This window comes from Mobula birostris, chromosome 29 (genome assembly GCF_030028105.1).
Source record: "Mobula birostris isolate sMobBir1 chromosome 29, sMobBir1.hap1, whole genome shotgun sequence".
NCBI lineage: Eukaryota > Metazoa > Chordata > Chondrichthyes > Myliobatiformes > Myliobatidae > Mobula > Mobula birostris.
This window is the reverse complement of record NC_092398.1, coordinates 36,731,195-36,756,136: the sequence shown is the minus strand read 5'-3', so window position 1 is coordinate 36,756,136 and position 24,942 is coordinate 36,731,195. Positions and strand designations below refer to the sequence as shown.

Genomic DNA, 24,942 nt, shown 5'->3' with positions numbered 1-24,942 from the left:
AACCCCAGACAGGCACACGTCATCACCCAATCCCAAGTCCACGTCATCACCCAATCCCGGACAGGCACACGTCATCACCCAATCTCCGACAGGCACACGTCATCACCCAATCCCGGACAGGTACATGTCATCACCCAATCCCGGAGAGGCAGACGTCATTCCCCCAATCCCAGAAAGGCACATGTCAACCCCAATCTCAGACAGGCAGACGTCATCACCCAATCCCGAACAGGCACACGTCAACCCCAATCCCAAATCCATGTCATTTCCCAATCCTGGACAGGGACACGCCGGCACCCTATCCCGGACAGACACATGCAGTCACCCACTCCCGGACAGAGACACGTCATCCCCCAGTATCTGACAGACACACGTCATCGCACAATCCCGGACCAGGCAGACGTCATCCCCCAATCCCAGACAGACACACGTCATCGGACAATCCCGGACAGACACACGTCATCACCCAATCCCAGACAGACACACGTCATTACCCAATCCCGGACTTTCACACGTCGTCACCCAATCCCGGACAGACACACGTCGTCACCCAATCCCGGACAGACTCACATCATCGCCCAATCTAGGACAGACACACATCAACACCCAGTCCCAGACAGGCACACGTCAACTCCTAATCCCGGACAGGCAGACATCAAACTGCAATCCCGGACAGACCGAAATCATTTCCTAATCTTGGACACACATCGTTCCCGAATCCCTGACATACACACAGAACGTTTCTGAATTCTCGACAGACAAACTCTATTCCTAAATCTTGGAATTCTAAACAGACCACAATCCGTTGAATCCCAGATGAAAAGTCACACACTGTCCCTAATCCTGGACAGCCACGCACTGTCCCAGAATCCAAGGCAGACACACACTGTCCGCGAATCCCAACAGACACACACTGACGCTGATTCACGGACAGACACGCGTTTGCAGAGAAACTCAAGACTTCCTTTTTGTTATTTTAAAAACTTTAATGGATTTCCGGTGTAGGATGAATTCAGAAACTTCAGAGAAAATCAGCCACACAAAAATGAGTGGGTAGGAAGCACCGTAAACGGAGTCTGACTAACTAAACAAGCTAACCTTCTTATATAACACATACATATATAAATTTATATTAAATATACAGACAACCACCTCATAAACTTCACAGTCTCCCGGCCATGACCCAAGTGCTGATCGGCTCTGTCCCTGACATCTCCAGTGTTGGTGCTGAGCTCAGAGGGGCAAAGTCCGTGGAAGAGATCGTATGGAGGGACAGCGGATGTCAAGGGAGCACCAAAGGCCTGTGGAGTGAATCTCCCTCCCCACCACCCCATCACACACTCCCTGGGTCAGACACTGACTCCCAGGGCCAGGCATGGAGTGAAGCTCCCTCCATACTGTCCCATCACACCCTCCCGGGGTCATATACAGGGCTAGGCTCCCTCCACACCTCCACACTCTCTCAGGGTTACAGAGTGAGGCTGCCTCCACACCGTCCCATCACACACGATCCTCCCCCACATCTCCCGGGGTTGAAGAGTCTGCGGTGACGCTGGGCCACCAGCCCGCCCTGGGTGTCTGTCTTGCACCCCATCCCCCCCCCACCCTCAGAGGGGCGCCTTGAGGTGGCAGTGCTGGTGTCGCCTGAGGTTGTCGAGCCGGTTGTAGGTGCGGGCACACACGTTGCAGGCGTAGGGCTTGGTGCCAGTGTGGATGGTCTGGTGTGCCCGAAGGGCGGAGGGATGGGCAAAGCTCCTGCGACACACGTCACACTGGAAGGGCTTGACCCTGGACGAGCTCGGGGCTGGGGCTAGGGCGGGCGGCCTGGACTTCTCCCCCTCCCCCTCCACCGCCCCTCCTCCCTCGCCGTGGGCCCGCTGCACGTGAGCCTGCAGCGCCGATGGGTCGTCGAAGAGTTCACTGCAGACCTGGCATCGGCAGGGACCCCCGCCCCAGGCCGGCAGGCGCCGCAGGACGTAGAGCGGGCGCGGCCCGTCGGGAGCGGGGCGCAGAGGCGACGGGCCCTCCTCCTCTGCCTTCCCCGCCTCCTCCGCCCGCTCGTCCTCCCGGCTGTGGCCCAGCTGATGCTCCGTCAGTGAGGAGGAGTCAGCAAAGGCCTGGTCGCAGGCATCGCAGCGGAAGGGCCGCTCCCAGGCGTGAAGGAGGCGGTGCCGTGCCAGCGAGGCCTCGTCCGGCAGCCGCTGGCCGCACTCTACGCACTCCCCACCCTCCTCCTCTCTCTTCGCCCCCCTCCAGCTCCCCGTCAGCTGGAAGGCCTCAGCCTGCAGCAGGTCCTCGGCCTCGGCCTTGATGGGGGGGGGAGGGGAAGGAGGCGGCGGTGGGGGAGGAGGGGGGGAAGAGGCGGAGGTGTTAGGCCAGCGGAGGGCAGGGGCCGGGGTGGCCCTCCTCAGGCCGTGCTCCGCCGCCCGGTGGGCCCTCAGAGAGGCCGAGGAGGGGAAGCCCTGGCCGCAGGCCGTGCAGCGGAAGGGCTTCTCTCCCAGGTGCACTCTCTGGTGACGGCGGAGGTTGTCCAGGCGGTTGTAGGAACGGGGGCAGACCTGGCAGCGGAAGGAGCGCTCCCGGGGGTGAGTGCGAGGGCGAGGGCCCCTCCGCGGGGCCTGCGCCTGCCCCCCTTGTCGCCCCACGGGAGCGGGGCCCGGGCAGCGGTGCTTCCGCAGGGAGACGGCCTGGCTGAAGCCTTTGCCACATGCTGGGCAGCGGAAGGGCTTGTCGAGGGGAGGTGGGGGGATGAGAAGCGGCGTTGGCGTCTCCTCCATCTCCGGCCCTCCTGCTCCTCTCCCATGGACCTCCAGGGCCGGGCTGCCGAAGATCTCGACACAGGGGTCCCGCTGGGAGGAGTGGGCCTGCGGAGAGGCCCCATGCTCAGAGACCGGGCTACCGAGACGCTGATCAGGCTCCTCCAGCCTGGACAAGACCCCCCCACTGATCAGGCCGTGCTCCGCCGCCCGGTGGGCCCTCAGAGAGGCTGAGGAGGGGAAGCCCTGGCCGCAGGCCGTGCAGCGGAAGGGCTTCTCTCCCAGATGCACTCTCTGGTGACGGCGGAGGTTGTCCAGGCGGTTATAGGATCGAGGGCAGACCTGGCAGCGGTACGGCTTCTGACCAGTGTGGACGGCCTGGTGGGCGCGCCAGGCTGAGGCCTTGGTGAAGATCCGCCCGCACAGCGAGCAGCCGAAGGGGCGGGCCGCCGTGTCGGTGTGGGCCCGTCGCCGGTGGAGAGACAGGTGAGTCGGACTGGCGAAGCTCTCACCACACACGTCACAGACCAAAGCAGGCGGTGCGCGCTGTGGGTTCACCATGGCTCCGAGCCCCGGGGGCGTCTCCCCGTGGGTCATTTGGTGTGCCTGGAGACTAGGCAGGTCAGGAAAAGCCTCTCTGCACGCCCCACACTCGAAGATCATGTCCGAGTGTGTCAGTCGGTGTGTCTGCAGGCATGAGTGATCAGGAAAAGTCTCCCCACAGGCGTCACACTCAAAGATCATGTCTGAATGAGACAGGCGGTGTGCCTGGAGGCTGGAGAGATCGGGGAATGTCTCCCCGCATGCCTCACACTCAAAGCCCATGTCTGCATGAGTCAGACGATGCGTCTGGAGACCAGACAGATCGGGAAATGTCTCCCCGCAGGCCTCGCACTCAAAGATCATGTCTGAATGGGTCAGACGGTGCACCTGTAGACTAGACAGGTCAGGGAAGGTCTCACCACAGGCATCACATTCAAAGATCATGTCTGAGTGGGTCAGACGATGTGTCTGGAGGCCAGACAGATCAGGGAAGGTCTCGCCACAAGCTTCACATTCGAAGACCATGTCTGAGTGGGTGAGACGGTGAGTCTGTAGACTAGACGGGTCAGGGAAGGTCTCAGCACAGGCGTCACACTCAAAAATCATGTCCGAATGTGTTAGACGATGTGTCTGTAGGCTAGACAAGTTGGGGAATGTCTCCCCGCATGCCTCACACTCAATTGTTGCATCTGAGTGGGTCAGACGGTGCGCCTGGAGGCTGGACAGGTCAGGGAAGTCCTCACCACAGGTGTCACACTCGAACATCATGTCTGAGTGTGTCAGACGGTGAGCCTGAAGACCAGACAGGTCGGGAAATGTCTCCCCGCACGCCTCGCACTCAAAAATCATGTCTGAGTGGGTCAGACGGTGAGCCTGGAGACTGGACGGGTCAGAGAAGGTCTCGCCACAGGCATCACACTCGAAAATCATGTCTGAATGAGTTAGACGATGCGTCCGGAGACCGGACAGATCGGGGAAGGTCTCCCCGCACACCTCGCACTCGAAGACCATGTCCGAATGAGTTAGACGATGTGTCCGGAGACCAGAAAGATCGGGGAACGTCTCTCCACACGCCTCACACTCAAAGATCATGTCTGAGTGGGTCAGACGGTGCGTCTGCAGGTAGGACAGGTCAGGGAATGCCTCCCCGCACGCCTCACATTGGAAACGGGCCCCTCCCAATGCCAATGCTGCCTCCTGCCCCTTCCCACCCCTTTCCCCCCTCTCCCCACCCTCCTCTCCCCTCTCCCCGGCCTCCTCATCCCCCGCCAGGGGCGGGTGAGCCCGCTGGTGTCGGCGGAGGTTGTCCAGACGGTTGTAGGAGCTGCCGCAGGTGGGGCAGCGGAAAGGCTTGCGGCCGGTATGGATAGACTGGTGGGCGCGCAGGGATGCAGGGACGCCGAACGCCTTGGCACAGACAGGGCAGCGGAAGGGCTTCTCGCCAGTGTGCGCAGCCTGGTGCGCCAGGAAGGTGGAAAAGAGGTTAAATCCTCGTCGGCACAGAGGGCACGAGAGAGGCCGCCTCCCCCCCCTGCCCCTACCCCTTCCCCTACCCCGGCCCCGGCCTCTGCCCCGACCACAGTCACCACAGCGCTGCTGCTGGGAGGGAGAGGGAGGAGCAGGAGGTCCCGGTGCGTTGCGGCCTCCCCTCCGGCCACGGCCCGCTGGCCCGTCACCCAGGTGAGCCCGCTGGTGCCGACGCAGATTGTCCAGCCGGTTGTAGGAGCGGCCACACGTCTGGCAGGCGAAGGGTTTCTGCCCGCTGTGGATGGAGCGGTGGGCAAGCAGCTTGGCTGGCTGGGCGAAGCGACGGTCACAGACGTCACACCTGAGAGAGAAGGAGCAGTCGGTGAGGGACGCAGAGGGCGTGAGAAAGGTACGGGGGCAGGAGGAATTCAGGGGGAGAGAAGAGGGAGGTGGGAGGAGGGAAGGAGAAAAATGGGGATGGGGAAGAGGGAGAGGGATGTGGAAAAGGGAAAGGGGAGGGGGAGGGAGACTGAGTGCACAGAATAACCAGGATTCAAATCTCTTCCTCCAACCTCCCCCTACTTGCCCCTCCCACCACCTGTCACTCATTCCTGGACTGCCAACTAATGGAGGCAGCCTCCCTCAGCCCAGCTTCTCTCCTGAGGTGAGGGGGCCGACACCATGCAGAGTGCTGCAGACGTTGTCTTACCCAGTGAAGCGGGAACACAATCTCCCTGTTCTTCCACTGCAAACCAGGTAAACACACCGACCGACTTCCTCACTGCTGGTTGGACCTCGAAACCTCTGAACCACACTCACTTTGCAGTAAAGTCATAGATTAAGAACAACACAGCACAGGTACCTCCCATTTGGCCTGACTGAACCCTGCCCAGCTACTCTCATTCACCTACGTTCACCTACGGAGATGAGGTGGTGAAGGAACGCAGAGAGAGACGCTGGCGGCGTCTGTGAAGATTTCCCCCGTTTAGCATTGCAGGGGGACCAGAAAATGTTCTGCGACAGCGCAGAGCACGGAGGGGGAAAGGAACAGAGGAGAGACGAAGAGAGGAGTTTGGGACGTCACGTTGCAGTTGTATAACACGGTGAGGCTGTATCTGTGGTATAGAGTATCAGAAACTCGAGATAGGCAGCATCTGACTGCCTGGAGTTCTGGCCACCCCGTTGTAAGAAGGATGTCAAGGCTCTGGAGAGAGAGGGTGCAGATGAAATTCACCATCACGCTGCCTGGATTGGAGGCGATATGCCCAACAGGTTGCACAATCTTGGGAAATGAGGTCCATGTAAATAACGTGCACTGCCTGTCCCACCAGCCTCCTTTATCATCCCCTCAAAAGAATAGCAGGAACAATTGCCCCTCACAAAGCCCGACTAACTGCTCCAAAGCAGGCCATGCAGAAATCCTTTCTCTCAGAAAGATGGGGCTCCTCAGCTGTGGCTGGCATCTCACCAAGGGGATTTCAGACTTCTGCTGCCTTGTGGAAGGCTTTGGGGGTAAAGCCCAAGGAAAACCTGGAGCTGGAATCCCTACATTGAGTTCAATGCCGACAGGCAACGCCACAACACTGCTGGGACCAAACGGTATGGATCTCTGCCAGTCCAACAGCACAGAGAGGGAGCCACACGGAATCTCCGGCCTATCCCCTCTCTGATCTCAATCCCACACACGGAATCTCCTGCCTAACCACTCTAACTCTGATCTCAATCCCACACACGGAATCTCCTGCCTATCCACTCTAACTCTGATCTCAATCCCACACACGGAATCTCCTGCCTATCCACTCTAACTCTGATCTCAATCCCACACACGGAATCTCCTGCCTATCCCCTCTAACTCTGATCTCAATCCCACACACGGAATCTCCTGCCTATCCCCTCTAACTCTGATCTCAATCCCACACACGGAATTTCCTGCCTATCCCCTCTAACTCTGATCTCAATCCCACACACGGAATCTCCTGCCTATCCCCTCTCTGATCTCAATCCCACACACGGAATCTCCTGCCTATCCCCTCTCTGATCTCAATCCCACACACGGAATCTCCTGCCTATCCCCTCTCTGATCTCAATCCCACACACGGTATCTCCTGCCTATGCCCTCTCTGATCTCAATCTCACACACGGAATCTCCTGCCTATCCCCTCTAACTCTGATCTCAATCTCACACACGGAATCTCCTGCCTATCCCCTCTAACTCTGATCTCAATCTCACACACGGAATCTCCTGCCTATCCCCTCTAACTCTGATCTCAATCCCACACACGGAATCTCCTGCCTATCCCCTCTCTGATCTCAATCCCACAACCGGAATCTCCTGCCTATCCCCTCTCTGATCTCAATCCCACACACGGAATCTCCTGCCTATCCCCTCTCTGATCTCAATCCCACACACGGAATCTCCTGCCTATCCCCTCTAACTCTGATCTCAATCCCACACACGGAATCTCCTGCCTATCCCCTCTAACTCTGATCTCAATCCCACACACGGAATCTCCTGCCTATCCCCTCTAACTCTGATCTCAATCCCACACACGGAATCTCCTGCCTATGCCCTCTCTGATCTCAATCCCACACACGGAATCTACTGCCTATCCCCTCTAACTCTGATCTCAATCCCACACACGGAATCTCCTGCCTATGCCCTCTCTGATCTCAATCCCACACACGGAATCTCCTGCCTATCCCCTCTAACTCTGATCTCAATCCCACACACGGAATCTCCTGCCTATTCCCTCTCTGATCTCAATCCCACACACGGAATCTCCTGCCTATGCCCTCTCTGATCTCAATCCCACGCACGGAATCTCCTGCCTATCCCCTCTAACTCTGATCTCAATCCCACACACGGAATCTCCTGCCTATCCCCTCTAACTCTGATCTCAATCCCACACACGGAATCTCCTGCCTATCCCCTCTAACTCTGATCTCAATCCCACACACGGAATCTCCTGCCTATCCCCTCTAACTCTGATCTCAATCCCACACATGGAATCTCCTGCCTATCCCCTCTCTGATCTCAATCCCACACACGGAATCTCCTGCCTATCCACTCTAACTCTGATCTCAATCCCACACACGGAATCTCCTGCCTATCCCCTCTCTGATCTCAATCCCACACACGGAATCTCCTGCCTATCCCCTCTAACTCTGATCTCAATCCCACACACGGAATCTCCTGCCTATCCCCTCTCTGATCTCAATCCCACACACGGAATCTCCTGCCTATCCCCTCTAACTCTGATCTCAATCCCACACACGGAATTTCCTGCCTATCCCCTCTAACTCTGATCTCAATCCCACACACGGAATCTCCTGCCTATCCCCTCTAACTCTGATCTCAATCCCACACACGGAATCTCCTGCCTATCCCCTCTAACTCTGATCTCGATCCCACACACGGAATCTCCTGCCTATCCCCTCTAACTCTGATCTCAATCCCACACACGGAATCTCCTGCCTATCCTCTCTCTGATCTCAATCCCACACACAGAATCTCCTGCCTATCCCCTCTAACTCTGATCTCAATCCCGCACACGGAATCTCCTGCCTATCCCCTCTAACTCTGATCTCAATCCCACACACGGAATCTCCTGCCTATCCCCTCTAACTCTGATCTCAATCCCACACACGGAATCTCCTGCCTATGCCCTCTCTGATCTCAATCCCACACACAGAATCTCCTGCCTATCCCCTCTCTGATCTCAATCCCACACACGGAATCTCCTGCCTATCCCCTCTCTGATCCTAATCCCACACACGGAATCTCCTGCCTATCCCCTCTCTGATCTCAATCCCACACACGGAAGCTCCTGCTGATCCCCTCTCTGATCTCAATCCCACACACGGAATCTCCTGCCTATCCTCTCTAACTCTGATCTCAATCCCACACACGGAATCTCCTGCCTATGCCCTCTCTGATCTCAATCCCACACACGGAATCTCCTGCCTATCCCCTCTAACTCTGATCTCAATCCCACACACGGAATCTCCTGCCTATGCCCTCTCTGATCTCAATCCCACACACGGAATCTCCTGCCTATCCCCTCTCTGATCTCAATCCCACACACGGAATCTCCTGCCTATCCCCTCTCTGATCTCAATCCCACAACCGGAATTTCCTGCCTATCCCCTCTCTGATCTCAATCCCACACACGGAATCTCCTGCCTATCCCCTCTAACTCTGATCTCAATCTCACACACGGAATCTCCTGCCTATTCCCTCTCTGATCTCAATCCCACACATGGAATCTCCTGCCTATCCCGTCTAACTCTGTTCTCAATCCCACACACGGAATCTCCTGCCTATCCCCTCTAACTCTGATCTCAATCCCACACACGGAATCTCCTGCCTATCACCTCTAACTCTGATCTCAATCCCACACACGGAATCTCCTGCCTATCCCCTCTAACTCTGATCTCAATCCCACACATGGAATCTCCTGCCTATCCCCTCTAACTCTGATCTCAATCCCACGCACTTGGAATCTCCTGCCTATCCCCTCTCTGATCTCAATCCCACACACGGAATCTACTGCCTATCCCCTCTCTGATCTCAATCCCACACACGGAATCTCCTGCCTATCCCCTCTAACTCTGATCTCAATCCCACACACGGAATCTCCTGCCTATCCCCTCTAACTCTGATCTCAATCCCACACACGGAATCTCCTGCCTATCCCCTCTAACTCTGATCTCAATCCCACACACGGAATCTCCTGCCTATCCCCTCTAACTCTGATCTCAATCCCACACACGGAATCTCCTGCCTATCCCCTCTAACTCTGATCTCAATCCCACACACGGAATCTCCTGCCTATCCCCTCTCTGATCTCAATCCCACACACGGAATCTCCTGCCTATCCCCTCTAACTCTGATCTCAATCCCACACACGGAATCTCCTGCCTATCCCCTCTAACTCTGATCTCAATCCCACACACGGAATCTCCTGCCTATCCCCTCTAACTCTGATCTCAATCCCACACACGGAATCTCCTGCCTATCCCCTCTAACTCTGATCTCAATCCCACACACGGAATCTCCTGCCTATCCCCTCTAACTCTGATCTCAATCCCACACATGGAATCTCCTGCCTATCCCCTCTAACTCTGATCTCAATCCCACACACTTGGAATCTCCTGCCTATCCCCTCTCTGATCTCAATCCCACACACGGAATCTCCTGCCTATCCCCTCTCTGATCTCAATCCCACACATGGAATCTCCTGCCTATCCCCTCTAACTCTGATCTCAATCCCACACACTTGGAATCTCCTGCCTATCCCCTCTCTGATCTCAATCCCACACACAGTATCTCCTGCTTATCCCTTAAATCTGCTATCAAAGCCACACGTGGACCTCCTGACTGTCCCTTAATTGAACAATCGATACCACACATCACAAGGCATAGCAGCAGAATCAGGCCATTCAGCCCATCGAGTCTGCTCCGCCATTCAATCATGGCTGATTCTTTTTTTCTATCTCCTCCTCAACCCCAGTTCCCGGCCTTCTCCCCATAACAGTTGATACAATGTCCAATCAAGATCCTATCAATCTCTGCCTTAAGTACATCCAACGACTCTCCTCCTGCATGTGGTAAGAAATTTCTCCACATCTCTGTTTTGAATGGACACCCCTATATCCTGAGGCTGTGCCTTCTTGTCCTAGACTCCCCCACCATGGGAAGCATCCTTTCCACATCTACTCTGTCTAGGGCTTTCTACATTCAAAAGGGTTCAGTGAGATCCCCCCACTCATCCTTCGGAATTCCAGTCAGACCCAAAGCCATCAAACATTCCTCATATGATAACCCTTTCATTCCTGGAATCATCCTTGTAAAACCTCCCCTGGACCCTCTCCAATGCCAGCACATCTTTTCTAAGATGAAGGGCCCTAAACTGTTCACAATATTCAAGCTGAGGCCTCACCAGTGCCTTATAAAGCCTCAGCATCACATCCCTGCTCTTGTATTCTAGACCTCTTGAAATAAATGGTAACATGGCATTTGCCTTCCTCACCACTGACTCAACCTGCAAGTTAACCTTCAGGGTGTTTTGCACAAGGACTCCCAAGTCCCTCTGCATCCCAGATTTTTGGATTTTCTCCAGTTTAGAAGAGTCTGCACATTAATTTCTACTACCAAAGTGCATGACCATGCATTTTCCAACATTGTATTTCATTTGCAATTTCTTGCCCATTCTCCTAATCTGCCTAATCCTTCCTGTTTCCTCAACACTACCTGCCCCTCCACCAATCTTCGTATCAATCTTCGTATCATCTGCAAACTTGGTAACAAAGCCATCTATTCCATCATCTAAATCATTTATATACAGCATAAAAAGAAATGGTCCCAACACCGACCCCTGCAGAACACCACTAGTCACTGGCCAACCAGAAAAGGTTCCATTTATTCCCACTTGCTGCCTCCTACTAATCAGCCAATGTTCTAACCATGCCAGTAACTTTCCTGTAATACCATGGGCTCTTAACTTGGTAAGCAACCTCATGTGTGGCACCTTGTCAAAGGCCTTCTGAAAGTCCAAATATACAACGTCCACTGCATTCCCTTTATCTATCCTACTTGTAATCTCCTCAAAGAATTCCATCTGGTTCATCAGGCAGGATTTCCCCTGAAGGAAACATTGCTGACTTTGTCCTATTTTGTCCTGTGTCACCAAGTATTCCACAACGTCATCCTTAACAATTGACTCCAACATCTTCCCAAACACTGAGGTCAGGCTAACTGGTCTATAATTTCCTTTCTGCTACCTTCCTCCTTTCTTAAAGAGTGGAGTAACATTTGCAATTTTCCAGTCCTCTGGCACCATGCCAGAGTCCAACGATTTTTGAAAAATCATTTCTAATGCCACCACAAACTCTAACGCTACCTCTTTCAGAACCCTAGGGTTCAGTTCATCTGGTCTGGGTGACTTATGTACCTTTAGGTCTTTCAGCTTTTTGAGCACCTTCTCCCTTGTAACAGTAACTGCACCCACTTCTCTTCCTTCACACACTACAACATCAGGCACACTGCTGGTGTCTTCTGCAGCGAAAACTGATGCAAAATACTCATTTAGTTCATCTGCCATCTCCTTGGCCCCCGTTATTATTTCTCCTGCCTCATTTTCTAGCGGTCCTATATCCACTCTCATTTCTCTGTTATTTTTTACATATTTGAAAAAGCTTTGATATTATTTGCTAGCTTGCTTTCATATTTCATTTTTTCCCTTCTGGTGACTCTTTTACTTGCTCTCTATAGGTTTTTAAAAACTTCCCAATCCTCTATCTTCCCACTAATTTTTGCTTTGTTGTATGCCCTTTCTTTTGCTTTTACAATAGCTTTGACTTCCCTTGTCAGCCACGGTTGTACTATTTTACCATTTGAGTATTTCTTCATTTCTGTAATACACATGCCCTGCACCTTCCTCATTTTTCCCAGAAACACACACCATTGCCGCTTTGCTGTCATCCCTGCCAGCAGCTGCTTCCAATCCTCTCTCACACCACTGGTTTACTCCAGTGGTTCCCAACCACCGGGCCGCAAAGCATGTGCTACTGGGTCGTGAGGAAATGATATGACCTGGCGATATGAGTCAGCTACACCTTCCCTCATTCCCTGTTGAGCTTGAACACACACAAGGTCATTACCCGCGTATCATCCATGTCAGCGCGGGGAGAAGATCAACTCCTCGAGCTTGCAAATGACGACGGGCTGAAAAGTATGTTTGACATAACATCTCTGCCAGCATTCTGGTTCAAAATCAAGGCTGAATATCCTGAGATAGCCATTAAAGCACTGAAAACGTTGCTTCCATTTCCAACATATCTCTGCAATGAATGCAACGAAAACTAAATTGCGGAATAGACTGGACATAAGGAACCCCCTTCGAGAATCGCTGTCTCCCATCACCCCTCGATAGGACAGTCTTGTTGCAGAGAAACAAGCCCAGGGCTCCCACTGATTCAGCGATATTGGTGTGTTGCAATGACTTTATATGTTCATACGAGGAAAATATGTTGCTGTGTGTTTAATATCCAAACGTTACTTAAAATGTTATGATGCTATTGACTTATAAGTGACTTATATAACCATATAACAATTACAGCACAGAAACAGGCCATCTCTGCCCTTCCAGTCCGTGCCGAACGCTACTCTCACCTAGTCCCACCAACCTGCACTCAGCCCATAACCCTCCATTCTTTTCCTGTCCATATACCTATCCAATTTTTCTTTAAATGACAGTATCGAACCTGCCTCTACCACTTCTACTGGAAGTTCGTTCAACACTTACTTCAAGCTCCCCAGTCCTCCCCTGAAAATTGCCTTACCCCTATATACATGTGAGGAAAATATGCGCTGTGTGTTTAATATTAAATTCATTAGATAAACCCTTTTAGAACGAAATTGAGTGTATTAGCTGCTTATCACCGATATTCCCCCCCCCAAACAGAATCGCCAAAAACGATATGTAGAAAAAAATCGGCATGTATACACATGTGCACTGGTGCCCGCGCAAGGCTTCATGGTCATGGTAAACACAACGTATTTGACTGCTACACTTGTCTGTTGGCAACCCTAGACAACCCCCCCCCCCGCCCCGTAAGAATATTGTCAATATTAAACCGGTCCGCAGTGCAAAAAAGGTTGGGGACCCCTGCTTTACTCCACTGAAATACTGTACTGCTACGTCAGACTTTACTTTCTCCCAACCAAATTTCAAGTTGAGCTCAGTCATATTGTGATCACTGGTTCCTGAGGGTTCTTTTACCTTAAACTCCCCAATCACCTCTGGTTCATTACATAACACCCAATCCAGTATAGCTGATCCCCAAGGAGGATCAACGACAAACTGCTCTAAAAAGCCTTCTCTTGTGCATTCAACAAACTCACTCTCTTGAGATCCATTACCAACCTGATTTTCCCAATCGTTAAAATCTCCCATGACTACCATAACATTGCCCTTTTGACTCACCTTTTCTATTTCCTGTTGTAACCTGTGGTCCACATCCCAGCCACTGTTGGGAGGCCTGTATATAACTGCCATCAGGGTCCTTTTACCCTTAACTCAACCCACAAGGATTCAACATCTTCCAATCCTATATCACATCTTTCTACTGATTTGATGCCAGTCTCTACCAGAAGAGCCACACCAACCCCTCTTCCTACCTTCCTATCCCTCCGATACAAAGTGTAATCTTACACATTCAGCTCCCAACTACAACCATCCTCCAGCCACGATGCAGTGATTGCCACAACATCATACCTGGCCATCTGTAATAGTGCAACAAGATCATCCACCTTGTATCTCCTGTCCATCCCTCTAACTTTGATTTCAATACCACACAAGGAATCTCCTGCCTGACCCTCTAACTCTCCTATCAATACCACACTCCTCCTTTGCCAACCAATGCAGAGCTTCCAGACCCTCTCCAAATGTACTCATTGCACTGCTGTGAGGCTCTGTGGCCTATAATTCCTTGGATTATCCCATATTCCCTTCTTGAAGTTCAGTGTCCAAAGTAAATTTATTATCAAAGTACATATACGTCACCACATACACCCCAGAGAATAATTTTCCTGTGGGTATACTCAGCAATTCTATAGAATAGTAACTATAAAAGATCAACCAGAGTGCAGAAGACAGCAAACTGTGCAAATGCAAATATAAGTAAGTAATGAGAACAAGATAGAGTCCTTAAAGTGAGATCATTTCAATCTCAAGTGAGTGTAACTATCCCCTTTTGTTCAAGATCCTGATGGTTGAGGGGTAGTAACTGTTCTTGAACCTGGTGGTGCGAATCCTGAGAAAAGAGGATGGCCTGGGTGGTGGAGATCACTACTTTTTGTAGGATATTCCATTCGAGGGCGTTGGTGTTTCCATACCAGGCTGTGATGCACTCTCCACATTCTCACTGGGCACGACATTTGGAAAAGATTAAGTGGTTATAGACCACACAAGGGCAAAAGGAACCTGTCCTTGCAACTGTGCTTTGATGAAGCAAGTGGCAGCATGGACTAGTTCAGCCAAAGGGCCTGTTTCCCTGCTGTACAACACGAAGACCTGAGCATACTCATACTCGCGCACAATATGCTCATATTTGACTTGATTTTGACCCTTGAACATTGAGGTACCACTGTGTGACAATACTTGCTCGCTAGGGCCCTACCATGTATCCTAATCCTATCTGTGGGTCAGAAGCACAAACCAAGATCACAATGCACACTTCTCATCTCCATACACCATGGTCAGACCCACACCGAAGGCATTGTGAACAGTTTCCATCTCCGTATCTCCCTAGGTCAGACCCACACTGGGAGCACCATGCACAGTACCCGTCTCCGTATCCCTGCGTCAGACCCACACTGGGAGCACCATGCACAGTTCTCATCTTCATATCTCCCTAGGTCAGACCCACACTGGGAGCACCATGCACAGTCCCCGTCTCCGTATCCCTGGGTCAGACCTACAGTATGTAGGGAGTACTGTACACAATTCTCCTTGTAAATGTTGACTCCCCTCTTGTCCTTTCAATTAGTTTTTATGTTTTGCAGTTACAAAACAAAACATTGGTGGCAAGGTATTTTTAAAACAAACCTGAGACAGCTAACAATGTATTGAAGCACAGTGAGAACTGGTCGACGTTTTTTAAAAAGCGCAGCACTTCTTTTTGGAGCAGTACATTTGCTTCGCAAATGGAAAGACAATCGAGTTTTAAGAAAGGCAGAAAATGGAAGAATTCACGGGTTCATAATCATGAAAAAGAGTAGGTATGCCTGGCTACATTAGAATGATGATGTGTTTGATTATACAAAAGATAACTGGAATATGTATTCTGAACGGTCTGAAAAGTATTTTAGAGCAAATGGAATAGCCAATGAGAAACAAGTACTAGTTTAGCTGAGTGCATTGGATTTAAAAGCACACAGTTTGCTTCAGAGTTCGACTGCTCCAACCAAACCAGCTGAAATGAGCTTTGCTGAAGTTGTGAAAGTAATGCAGGAACATTGAAAATGGAAAACAGTTGATTGCAAAATGCTTTAGGTTTCATAAGCAGAATCAAAAGGAAGGAGAGTCCATTTCTGTGTACATGGCTGAACTGAAGAGATTGAGCATTGTCAGTTTGGAATGGGTTATTGATTCACTGACAGATCATTGAGTGATCTACAAGAAAGCATTCAAAAATGGCTTCTAACTAAAGCACAACTCACATTTAAGAGAGCAGTTGAAATAACTGTATCAATGGAAACAGCAGACAGAGTTGCAATTAAGTTACAGTCAGGAATAAAAGGGAGCGTGAACAGAATTGCAATGTTTAAACAGAAACCAGCCTGGGCTGAACAAATTGTGTTAACGTCGAGGCAGGAGCTCACATTCACCAGACCAACATGGGTTTAAAAGTGAAACTTTCAGAAAATGCAAAGAGAATGCCAGGCCGACAAAAATAAATGGACTGCACAGGGAAGAGATAAAGATAAAAAGTCAAGTTGCAGTTTCAGAAAGAGTCTAATCTGCATGCGACAACAGACAAGCAATATGTCATACATCAGAAGCGAACAGCAAATTAATTAAAATGGAATCGGACACTGGCTCAGCTGTTTCAGTCATTCCACAAATGTGTTTGAACGGCATTTCAAAGATACTAAACTGAAGCCTGCAGATATCCAAGTACGAACTTATCTTGAAGAAAAGAACTCCTGTGGGAATAACATCCATTACAGTGAAATACAAGAACCAAAAAGCCACATCGGCTTGTATGTGGTAAAAACAGGAGCGGCCACGATTGGCTGAGACTGCTACAACTCGACTGGGGATCCATCCACCTACATCCCCTGCAATAGAGTCAAGTGAAAGCAAATTAAGAAAGGTTCTGGATGATACCACAGCAGTGAAGGATGACTTTGGAAAACTCAAACACATCAAAGGTAAAGTAGGTGAAATGAAAATGCCATGCCCAAGTTTTAGATAGAAGTGCAGATCATTATACCATCTGTGATAAAAGTAGCCAGTGAGCTAGATTGCATGGAGGCTGAAGGAATTCTTTCCAAGGTTGAGAAAAGCCCATTGGCAATGTTAGTGTTTCCAGTAGCCAAGAAGAATGGATCAGTAGTGACTTTAAAGTCACCATCAAACCAATATTGAAATTAGATTAATACTCTCTGCCCGGGATAAAGGATATCTTTGCAAACTTTTCTGGAGGGAAACACTTCAACAAAGTGGTCAAAGTGAAAGTCTTGTCTAGTGGACTGAGATAGATCGGCATTTGGGGCAGATTGCCATGCACTGTTCAGATGCCAACACCTTGAGAAGATGCCAAGAGCAGCAGCTCTCCATCCCTGGGAACGGCCCGCAGTGCCCTGGCAGAGGATTCGTGTGGGTTTTGCCCGACCATTCATGGGCACAGATTTCTTGTTAGTACTGGATGCAGCTACAAAGTGGTGAGAATATTTCCCAATAGCCTCCACTACAGCCTCACACACTGTTGATATGATTAGAAGCCTCTTCTCAAGGACTGGTGTTCCAAAACACTGAAGAGTCTGTGACAATGGACCACAGTTTGTTGTGGAACCGTTTCAATCGTTCCTGAAAATGAATGGAATAAGACATATTACATCTGCGCTGTACCACCCAGCTACAAATGACTTGGCGGAAAGGTTTGTCCAGATAGCATATTCAACCACTGATTTCCTCCAGGCTTGACGAAATTTCAGAGACCCCGCTTCATTCATCTGGATCCTGGACATACTGTCAGATCGCCAGCAGGCGGTAAGAGTGGGCTCCCTCACCTCTGCTCCTCTGACTCTCAACACAAGAGCCCCTCAGGGCTGCGTACTGAGTCCCCTCCTTTACACCCTGTATACCCATGACTGTGTCGCCAACCACAGCTGCAATCTGCTAATTAAATTTGCCACCGACACTACATTCATTGGCAATAATGAGGCAACCTACAGGGAAGAAATCATCACCCTGTCAAGAAAACAACCTCTCTCTCAATGTCGGTAAAACAAAGGAGCTGGTTGTGGGCAACAGGAGGAGTGGAGACAGGCTAACCCCTATTGACATCAATGGATCTGGGGTTGAGAGGGTGAACAGCTTCAAGTTCCTTGGCATCCACATCACCAACGACCTCATGTGGTCTGTAAACACCAGCTGTGTAATGAGAAAAACAAAACAGTGCCTCTTTCACCTCAGATGGTTGAAGAAGTTTGGCATGAATCCCCAAATCCTAAGTTCTTTCTACAGGGCACAATTGAGAGCATCCTGACTGGCTGCATCACTGCCTGGTATGGGAACTGTACCTCCCTCAATCGCAGGACTCTGCAGAGAGTGGTGCAGACAGCCCAGCGCATCTGTAGATGTGAACCTCCCACTATTCAGGACACTCACAAAGACAGGTGTGTAAAAAGGGCCCGAAGGATCACTGGGGACCCGAGTCACCCCAACCTCAAACCGTTCCGGCTGCTACCATCCGGGAAACGGAATCGCAGCATAAAAGCCGGGACCAACAGGCTCAGGGACAGTTCCTTCCACCAGGCCATCAGACTGATTAATTCATGCCGATACAACTGATTTCTATGCTACATTGTCTGTCCTGTTGTACGTAGTATTTATTATAAATTACTATAAATTGCACATTGCACATTTAGATGGAGATGTAACGAAAAGATTTTTACTCCTCATGTATGTGAAGGATGGAAGTAATAAAGTCAATTCACTTCAATAAAGAACCATGTCAGTAGATTACACTAACACTGGATCAGAAGCTTAGCAATTTCCGCCTCGCACCTCGCAATGTAGCGCTCTGCACGACCATCAACTCGCAGCCCTGCTGTTCCCGGATTGTCCCCTGCACTCACGCTTGCATCTCCTCAAACCCAGTCTCGGCATATACAGGACAAACCTAGGGCTCCTCAAACAAGGAGATCTGTTGTATCGCTCCTGGACAAACAGTCCTGGCGAGGGAATATAGAGGCAATCAAGAGCGGGTACTTGGAAAAATTAAGGGACTGAAATGGACCACTCTCCTACACAGTGGAGATTGTGTCTGATGGCATGTGAGCATGACACGTCAAACAGCTAAGGAGCGAAGAGTCAATTGTTGAAGAAGAAAGGTGCCCATGAGCTGTCAGAACCAGTTCTTGCAGTCCCTGAGTCCCTAAACCCCCATGGAGGAGGCCCCAGAGCCCGAGATTGTTTCACAGCCGCATCTCTCCAGTCAAGAAAGATGAACCCACCCCGTCAGGAAAGACATGATCCCACAAGAGTAAGAAATCCTCCACAGCGATTAAATCTTTACGCCAGAATGAGACAATTTAAAATTTCCTATGCTGTGGATGTCTATACAGTGCAGATAGTTGAGGTGATTCTCCAGTGAGCTGGAGTTTGTAGCTAAGCACGGAGGAGGGTTGTGTATTTAATATTTCAGTAATCTTTGAGTATTATTGCAAATATATCATTTGATAAAGCCTTCTTTATAGTTACATAATGTATTACAGGTTATCTGTGAAAGTATGTAAATGGCATAGGTCATCACCCCACATCACACATGCATGTCTCCCGAAAGTAAAGAGGAAAGTATGACCCATCCACCCGTTCACTGGGCTTCCATCTTTCCCTTGCAATTAATTTTTATATTTAGGAGTTACAAATCAAAACATAACATTTGTCTCTGTATCCTCGGGTCAGACCCACACCGGGAGCACCGTGCAGACTTCCTGTCTCCGTTTCCCCCTGGGTCAGACCCACACCGGGAGCACCATGAACAGTTCCTGTCTCCGTATCCCTGGGTCAGACCCACACCGGGAGCACCGTGCACCATTCCCGTCTCCGTATCCCTGGGTCAGACCCACACCGGGAGCACCGTGAACAGTTCCTGTCTCCGTATCCCTGGGTCAGACCCACACCGGGAGCACCATGCACAGTTCCCATCCCTGTATCGTCCTGGGTCAGACCCACACCGGGAGAATATTATACCATAAGAACTAGGAGCAGGAGTCGGCCACCTGGCCCGTCGAGCCTGCTCCACCATTCTGACCATGGACTCATCTCCACCTACCTGCCTTTTCCCTATAACCCTCAATTCCCCTACTATGCAAAAATCTATCCAACCCTGTCTTAAATACATTTACTGAGGAAGCCTCCACCGCTTCATTGGCCAGAGAATTCCACAGATTCACCACTCTTTAGGAAAAGCAGTTCCTCCTCATTTCTGTCCTAAATCTGCTCCCCCAAATCCTGAAGCTGTGTCCCCTAGTTCGGGTCTCACCTATCAATCGAAACAAATTTTCTGCCTTGATCTTATCTATCCCTTTCATAATTTTATATGTTTCTATAAGATCGGAGCAAGAGGCCGAGAGAGAAGGAGTAAGGAATCTCGGAGAGAAGGAGTAAGGAATCTCCGAGAGAAGACATTTTTTTTACACTGCACAGGCGCGTGACGTAGAGCGCCAAAGGTTTAAACAAAAGACCACCATATACAGCGGGCAGTGGAGTGAGAGGGAGCAGAGTGGGGCGGCTTTGGCTCAACAGGCTTCGGCGTGAACAGGCAGAGGCGAGGGTAGGTTCCGGTAAGTTTTGTTTTGTTTGTTTAGAGTAGAGAGAATGCCAGGCGGGATATTGGAATGTTCCTCTTGCAGGATGTGGGAAGTCAGGGAGCCCTCCGGTGTCCCTGACAACGACACCTGCAGGAAGTGCATCCGGCTGCAGCTCCTAACAAACCGCATTAGGGAACTGGAGCAGGAGCTGGATGACCTCCGGATCATTCGGGAGAATGAGGAGATTATAGATCGTAGCTACAGGGAGACAGTTATGCCAAAGGAGCAGAGCACAGGAAATTGGGTTACCGTCAGGTGAGGGAAGGGGAAAGGGCAGGCAGAGCAGGGTTCCCCTGTGGCCATTCCCCTCAACAACAAGTATACCGATTTCTATACTGTTGGGGGGGATGACTTACCTGGGACAAGCTGCACCGGCCGGATCTCTGGCACTGAGTCTGGCTCTGCAGTGCAGAAGGGAGGGGGGAAAAAGAGGAGAGCGGTAGTGATAGGGGACTCGATAGTTAGAGGTGCAGATAGGAGGTTCTGTGGTCGTGACAGAGAATCCAGGATGGTTTGTTGCCTCCCCGGTGCCAGGGTCAAGGATGTCTCTGATCGCGTGCACAACATTCTGCAGTGGAAGGGTGAGCAGCCAGATGTCGTGGTGCACATCGGTACCAACGACGTAGGAAGGAAGAGTGAGGAGGTCCTGGAGAGTGAGTATAGAGAACTTGGTAGGAAGTTCAAAAGCAGGGCCTCAAGGGTGGTAATCTCAGTCAGGATTGCTACCTGTGCCACGTGCCAGTGAGGGTAAGAATAGGATGCTCTGGCGGATGAACACGTGACTGGGGAACTGATGTAGGGGGCAGGGTTTCAGATTTCAGGATCATTGGGTCCTCTTCTGGGGCAGGTGGGACCTGTACAAGACAGACGGGTTACACGTGAACTACAAGGGAACTAATATCCTTGCAGTTAGTCCTGACGAAGGGTCTCGGCCTGAAACGTCGACTGCACCTCTTCCTACAGATGCTGCCTGGCCTGCTGCGTTCACCAGCAACTTTGATGTGTGTTGCTTGAATATCCTTGCAGGGAGGTTTGTTGGTGCTATTGGGGAGGTTTTGAACTAGATTTGCAGGGGGATGGGAACCAGAGTGCCAGAGCAGATAGTGGAGCGGGGGTGAAAATAAATGATGTTAAAAGTTCATGCAAAGTCACAAATAGAAGGGTTGTGAGTGGTAATCTTCTGAGGTGTGTCTATTTCAGTGCAAGGAGTATTGTGGGGAAGGCTGACGAGCTGAGGGTGTGGATTGACACATGGAATTACGACATTATAGCCATTAGTGAAACTTGGCTGCAGGAGGGGCAGGACTGGCAGTTTAATGTTCCAGGGTTCTGATGTTTCAGACGTGATAGAGGTGTGAATGAAGGGTTGGGGAGGGGTGGAATTGCTAGTTAGGGAAAATGTTACAGCAGTGCTCAGGCAGAACAGATTAGAAGGCTTGTCTACTGAGTCCTTATGGGTGGAGCTGAGAAATGGGAAAGGTATGACCACATTAATGGGGTTGTATTATAGACCACCCAATAGTCAGCGAGAATTGGAGGAGCAAATCTGCAGAGAGATAGCAGACAAATGCAGGAAACATAAAGGTGTGATAGTAGGGGATTTTAATTTTCCACATATTGATTGGGATTCCCATACTGTTAAAGGTCTAGACGGGTTAGGGTTTGTAAAATGTGTTCAGGAAAGTTTTCTAAATAAATATATATAGGTACCAACTAGAGAGGATGCAATATTAGATCTCCTATTAGGAAACGAGTTAGGACAGGTGACGGAAGTGTGTGTAGGGGAGCACTTTGGTTCCAGTGATCATAACACCATTAGTTTCAACTTGATAATGAATAAAGATAGATCTGGTCCTCGGGTTGAGGTTCTAAACTGGAAAAAGGCCAAATTTGAAGAAATGAGAAAGGATCTAAAAAGCGTGGATTGGGACAGGTTGTTCTCTGGCAAGAATGTGATCGGTAAGTGGGAGGCCTTCAAAGGGGAAATTTTGAGAGTGCAGAGTTTGTATGTTCCTGTCAGGATTAAAGGCTGAGTGAATAAGAATAAGGAACCTTGGTTCTCAAGGGATATTGGAACTCTGATAAAGAAGAAGAGCGATATGTATGACATGTATAGGAAACAGAGCAAATAAGGTGCTTGAGGAGTATAAAAAGTGCAAAAAAACACTTAAGAAAGAAATCAGGAGGGCTAAAAGACATGAGGTTGCTTTGGCAGTCAAGGTGAAGGATAATCCAAAGAGATTCTAGAACATAGAACACACACCATAGAATAGTACAGCACAGTACAGGCCCTTCAGCCCACAATGTTGTGCCGACCCTCAAACGCTGCCTCCCATATAACCCCCCCAACCTTAAATTCCTCCATATACCTGTCTAGTAGTCTCTTAAACTTCACTAGTGTATCTGCCTCCACCACTGACTCAGGCAGTTTATTCCATGCACCAACCACTCTCTGAGTGGAAAAACCTTCCTCTAATATCCCCCTTGAAATTCCCACCCCTTTCCTTAAAGCCATGTCCTCTTGTATTCAGCAGTGGCGCCCTGGGGAAGAGGCGCTGGCTGTCCACTCTTATCTATTCCTCTTAATATCTTGTACACCTCTATCATGTCTCCTCTCATCCTCCTTCTCTCCAAAGAGTAAAGCCCTAGCTCCCTTAATCTCTGGTCATAATGCATACTCTCTAAACCAGGCAGCATCCTGGTAGATCTCCTCTGTACCCTTTCTAATGCTTCCACATCCTTCCTATAGTGAGGCGACCAGAAGTGGACACAGTACTCCAAGTGTGGCCTAACCAGAGTTTTATAGAGCTACATCATTACATTGCAACTCTTAAACTCTATCCCTCGACTTATGAAAGCTAACACCCCATAAGCTTTCTTAACTACCCTATCTACCTGTGAAGCAACTTTCAGGGATCTGTGGACATGTACCCCCAGATCCCTCTGCTCCTCCACACTACCAAATATCCTGCCATTTACTTTGAACTCTGCCTTGGAGTTTGTCCTTCTGAAGTGTACCACCTCATACTTCTCCGGGTTGAACCCCATCTGCCACTTCTCAGCCCACTTCTGCATCCTATCAATGTCTCTCTGCAATCTTTGACAATCCTCTACACTATCTACAACACCACCAACTTTTGTGTTGTCTGCAAACTTGCCAACCCACCCTTCTACCCCCACATTCAGGTCGTTAATGAAAATCACGAAAAGTAGAGGTCCCAGAACAGATCCTTGTGGAACACCACTAGTCACAACCCTCCAATCTGAATGTACTCCCTCCACCCCGACCCCCTGCCTTCTGCAGGCAAGCCAATTCTGAATCCACCTGGCCAAACTTCCCTAGATCCCATGCTTTCCAACTTTCTGAATAAGCCTACCATGTGGAACCTTGTCAAATGCCTTACTAAAATCCATATAGATCACATCCACTGCACTACCCTCATCTATATGCTTGGTCACCTCCTCAAAGAACTCTATCAGACTTGTCAGACACGATCTGCCCTTCACAAGGCCATGCTGACTATCCCTGATCAGACCATGATTCTCTAAATGCCCATAAATCCTATCTCTAAGAATCTTTTCCAACAGCTTTCCCACCACAGACTTAAGGCTCACTGGTCTATAATTACCCAGACTATCCCTACTACCTTTTTAGAACAAGGGGACAACATTCGCCTCCCTCCAATCCTCCGGTACCATTCCCGTGGACAACGAGGACATAAAGATCCTAGCCAGAGGCTCAGCAATCTCTTCCCTCGCCTTGTGGAGCAGCCTGGGGAATATTACGTCAGGCCCCGGGGACTTATCCGTCCTAATGTATTTTAACAACTCCAACACCTCCTCTCCCTTAACATCAACATGCTCCAGAACATCAACCTCACTCATATTGTCCTCACCATCATCAAGTTCCCTCTCATTGGTGAATACCGAAGAGAAGTATTCACTGAGGACCTTGCTCACTTCCACAACCTCCAGGCACATCTTCCCACCTTTATCTCTAATCAGTCCTACCTTCACTCCTGTCATCCTTTTGTTCTTCACATAATTGAAGAATGCCCTGGGGTTTTCCTTTACCCTACTCGCCAAGGCCTTCTCATGCCCCCTTCTTGCTCTCCTCAGCCCCTTCTTAAGCTCCTTTCTTGCTACCCTATATTCAATAGACCCATCTGATCCTTGCTTCCTAAACCTCATGTACACTGCCTTCTTCCATCTGACTAGATTTTCCACCTCCCTTGTCATCCATGGTTCCTTCACCCTACCATTCTTTATCTTCCTCACCAGGACAAATTTATCCCTAACATTCTGCAAGAGATCCCTACACATGTCCATTGGCTTGCCTGCAGAAGGCAGAGGATCGTGGTGGAGGGAGTACATTCAGATTGGAGGATTGTGACTAGTGGTGTTCCACAAGGATCTGTTCTGGGACCTCTACTTTTCGTGATTTTTATTAACGACCTGGATGTGGGGGTAGAAGGATGGGTTGGCAAGTTTGCAGATGACACAAAGGTTGGTGGTGTTGTAGATAGTGTAGAGGATTGTCAGAGATTGCAGAGAGACATTGATAGGATG

At 50.1% G+C, this 24,942-nt stretch overlaps 2 protein-coding genes across 2 annotated transcripts in view; both read right to left on the bottom strand.

Annotated features, from left to right (window-relative positions):
- Positions 1-995: 995 nt before the first annotated feature.
- LOC140189940 (uncharacterized) lies at positions 996-4,491 on the bottom strand. The gene has a single exon (XM_072246311.1). The coding sequence runs from the start codon at positions 4,389-4,391 to the stop codon at positions 1,608-1,610; it is 2,784 nt and encodes a 927-aa protein (XP_072102412.1). The 5' UTR covers positions 4,392-4,491; the 3' UTR covers positions 996-1,607.
- LOC140190186 (uncharacterized) overlaps positions 4,403-24,942 on the bottom strand; it is a 32,260-nt gene continuing 11,720 nt past the window's right edge. Inside the window, exons 4-5 of the mRNA XM_072246700.1 lie at positions 4,501-5,127; positions 4,403-4,415 (exon numbers count right to left, since the gene is read on the bottom strand). Of these exons, the coding sequence (XP_072102801.1) occupies positions 4,403-4,415; positions 4,501-5,127 (640 nt within the window). The remainder of the gene's footprint in view (positions 4,416-4,500; positions 5,128-24,942) is intronic.

Coding starts and splice junctions, on each gene's coding strand:
- LOC140189940 (XM_072246311.1), bottom strand. CDS start 4,391: ATGATCTTTGAGTGTGAGGCGTGTGGAGAGACGTTCCCCGATCTTTCT.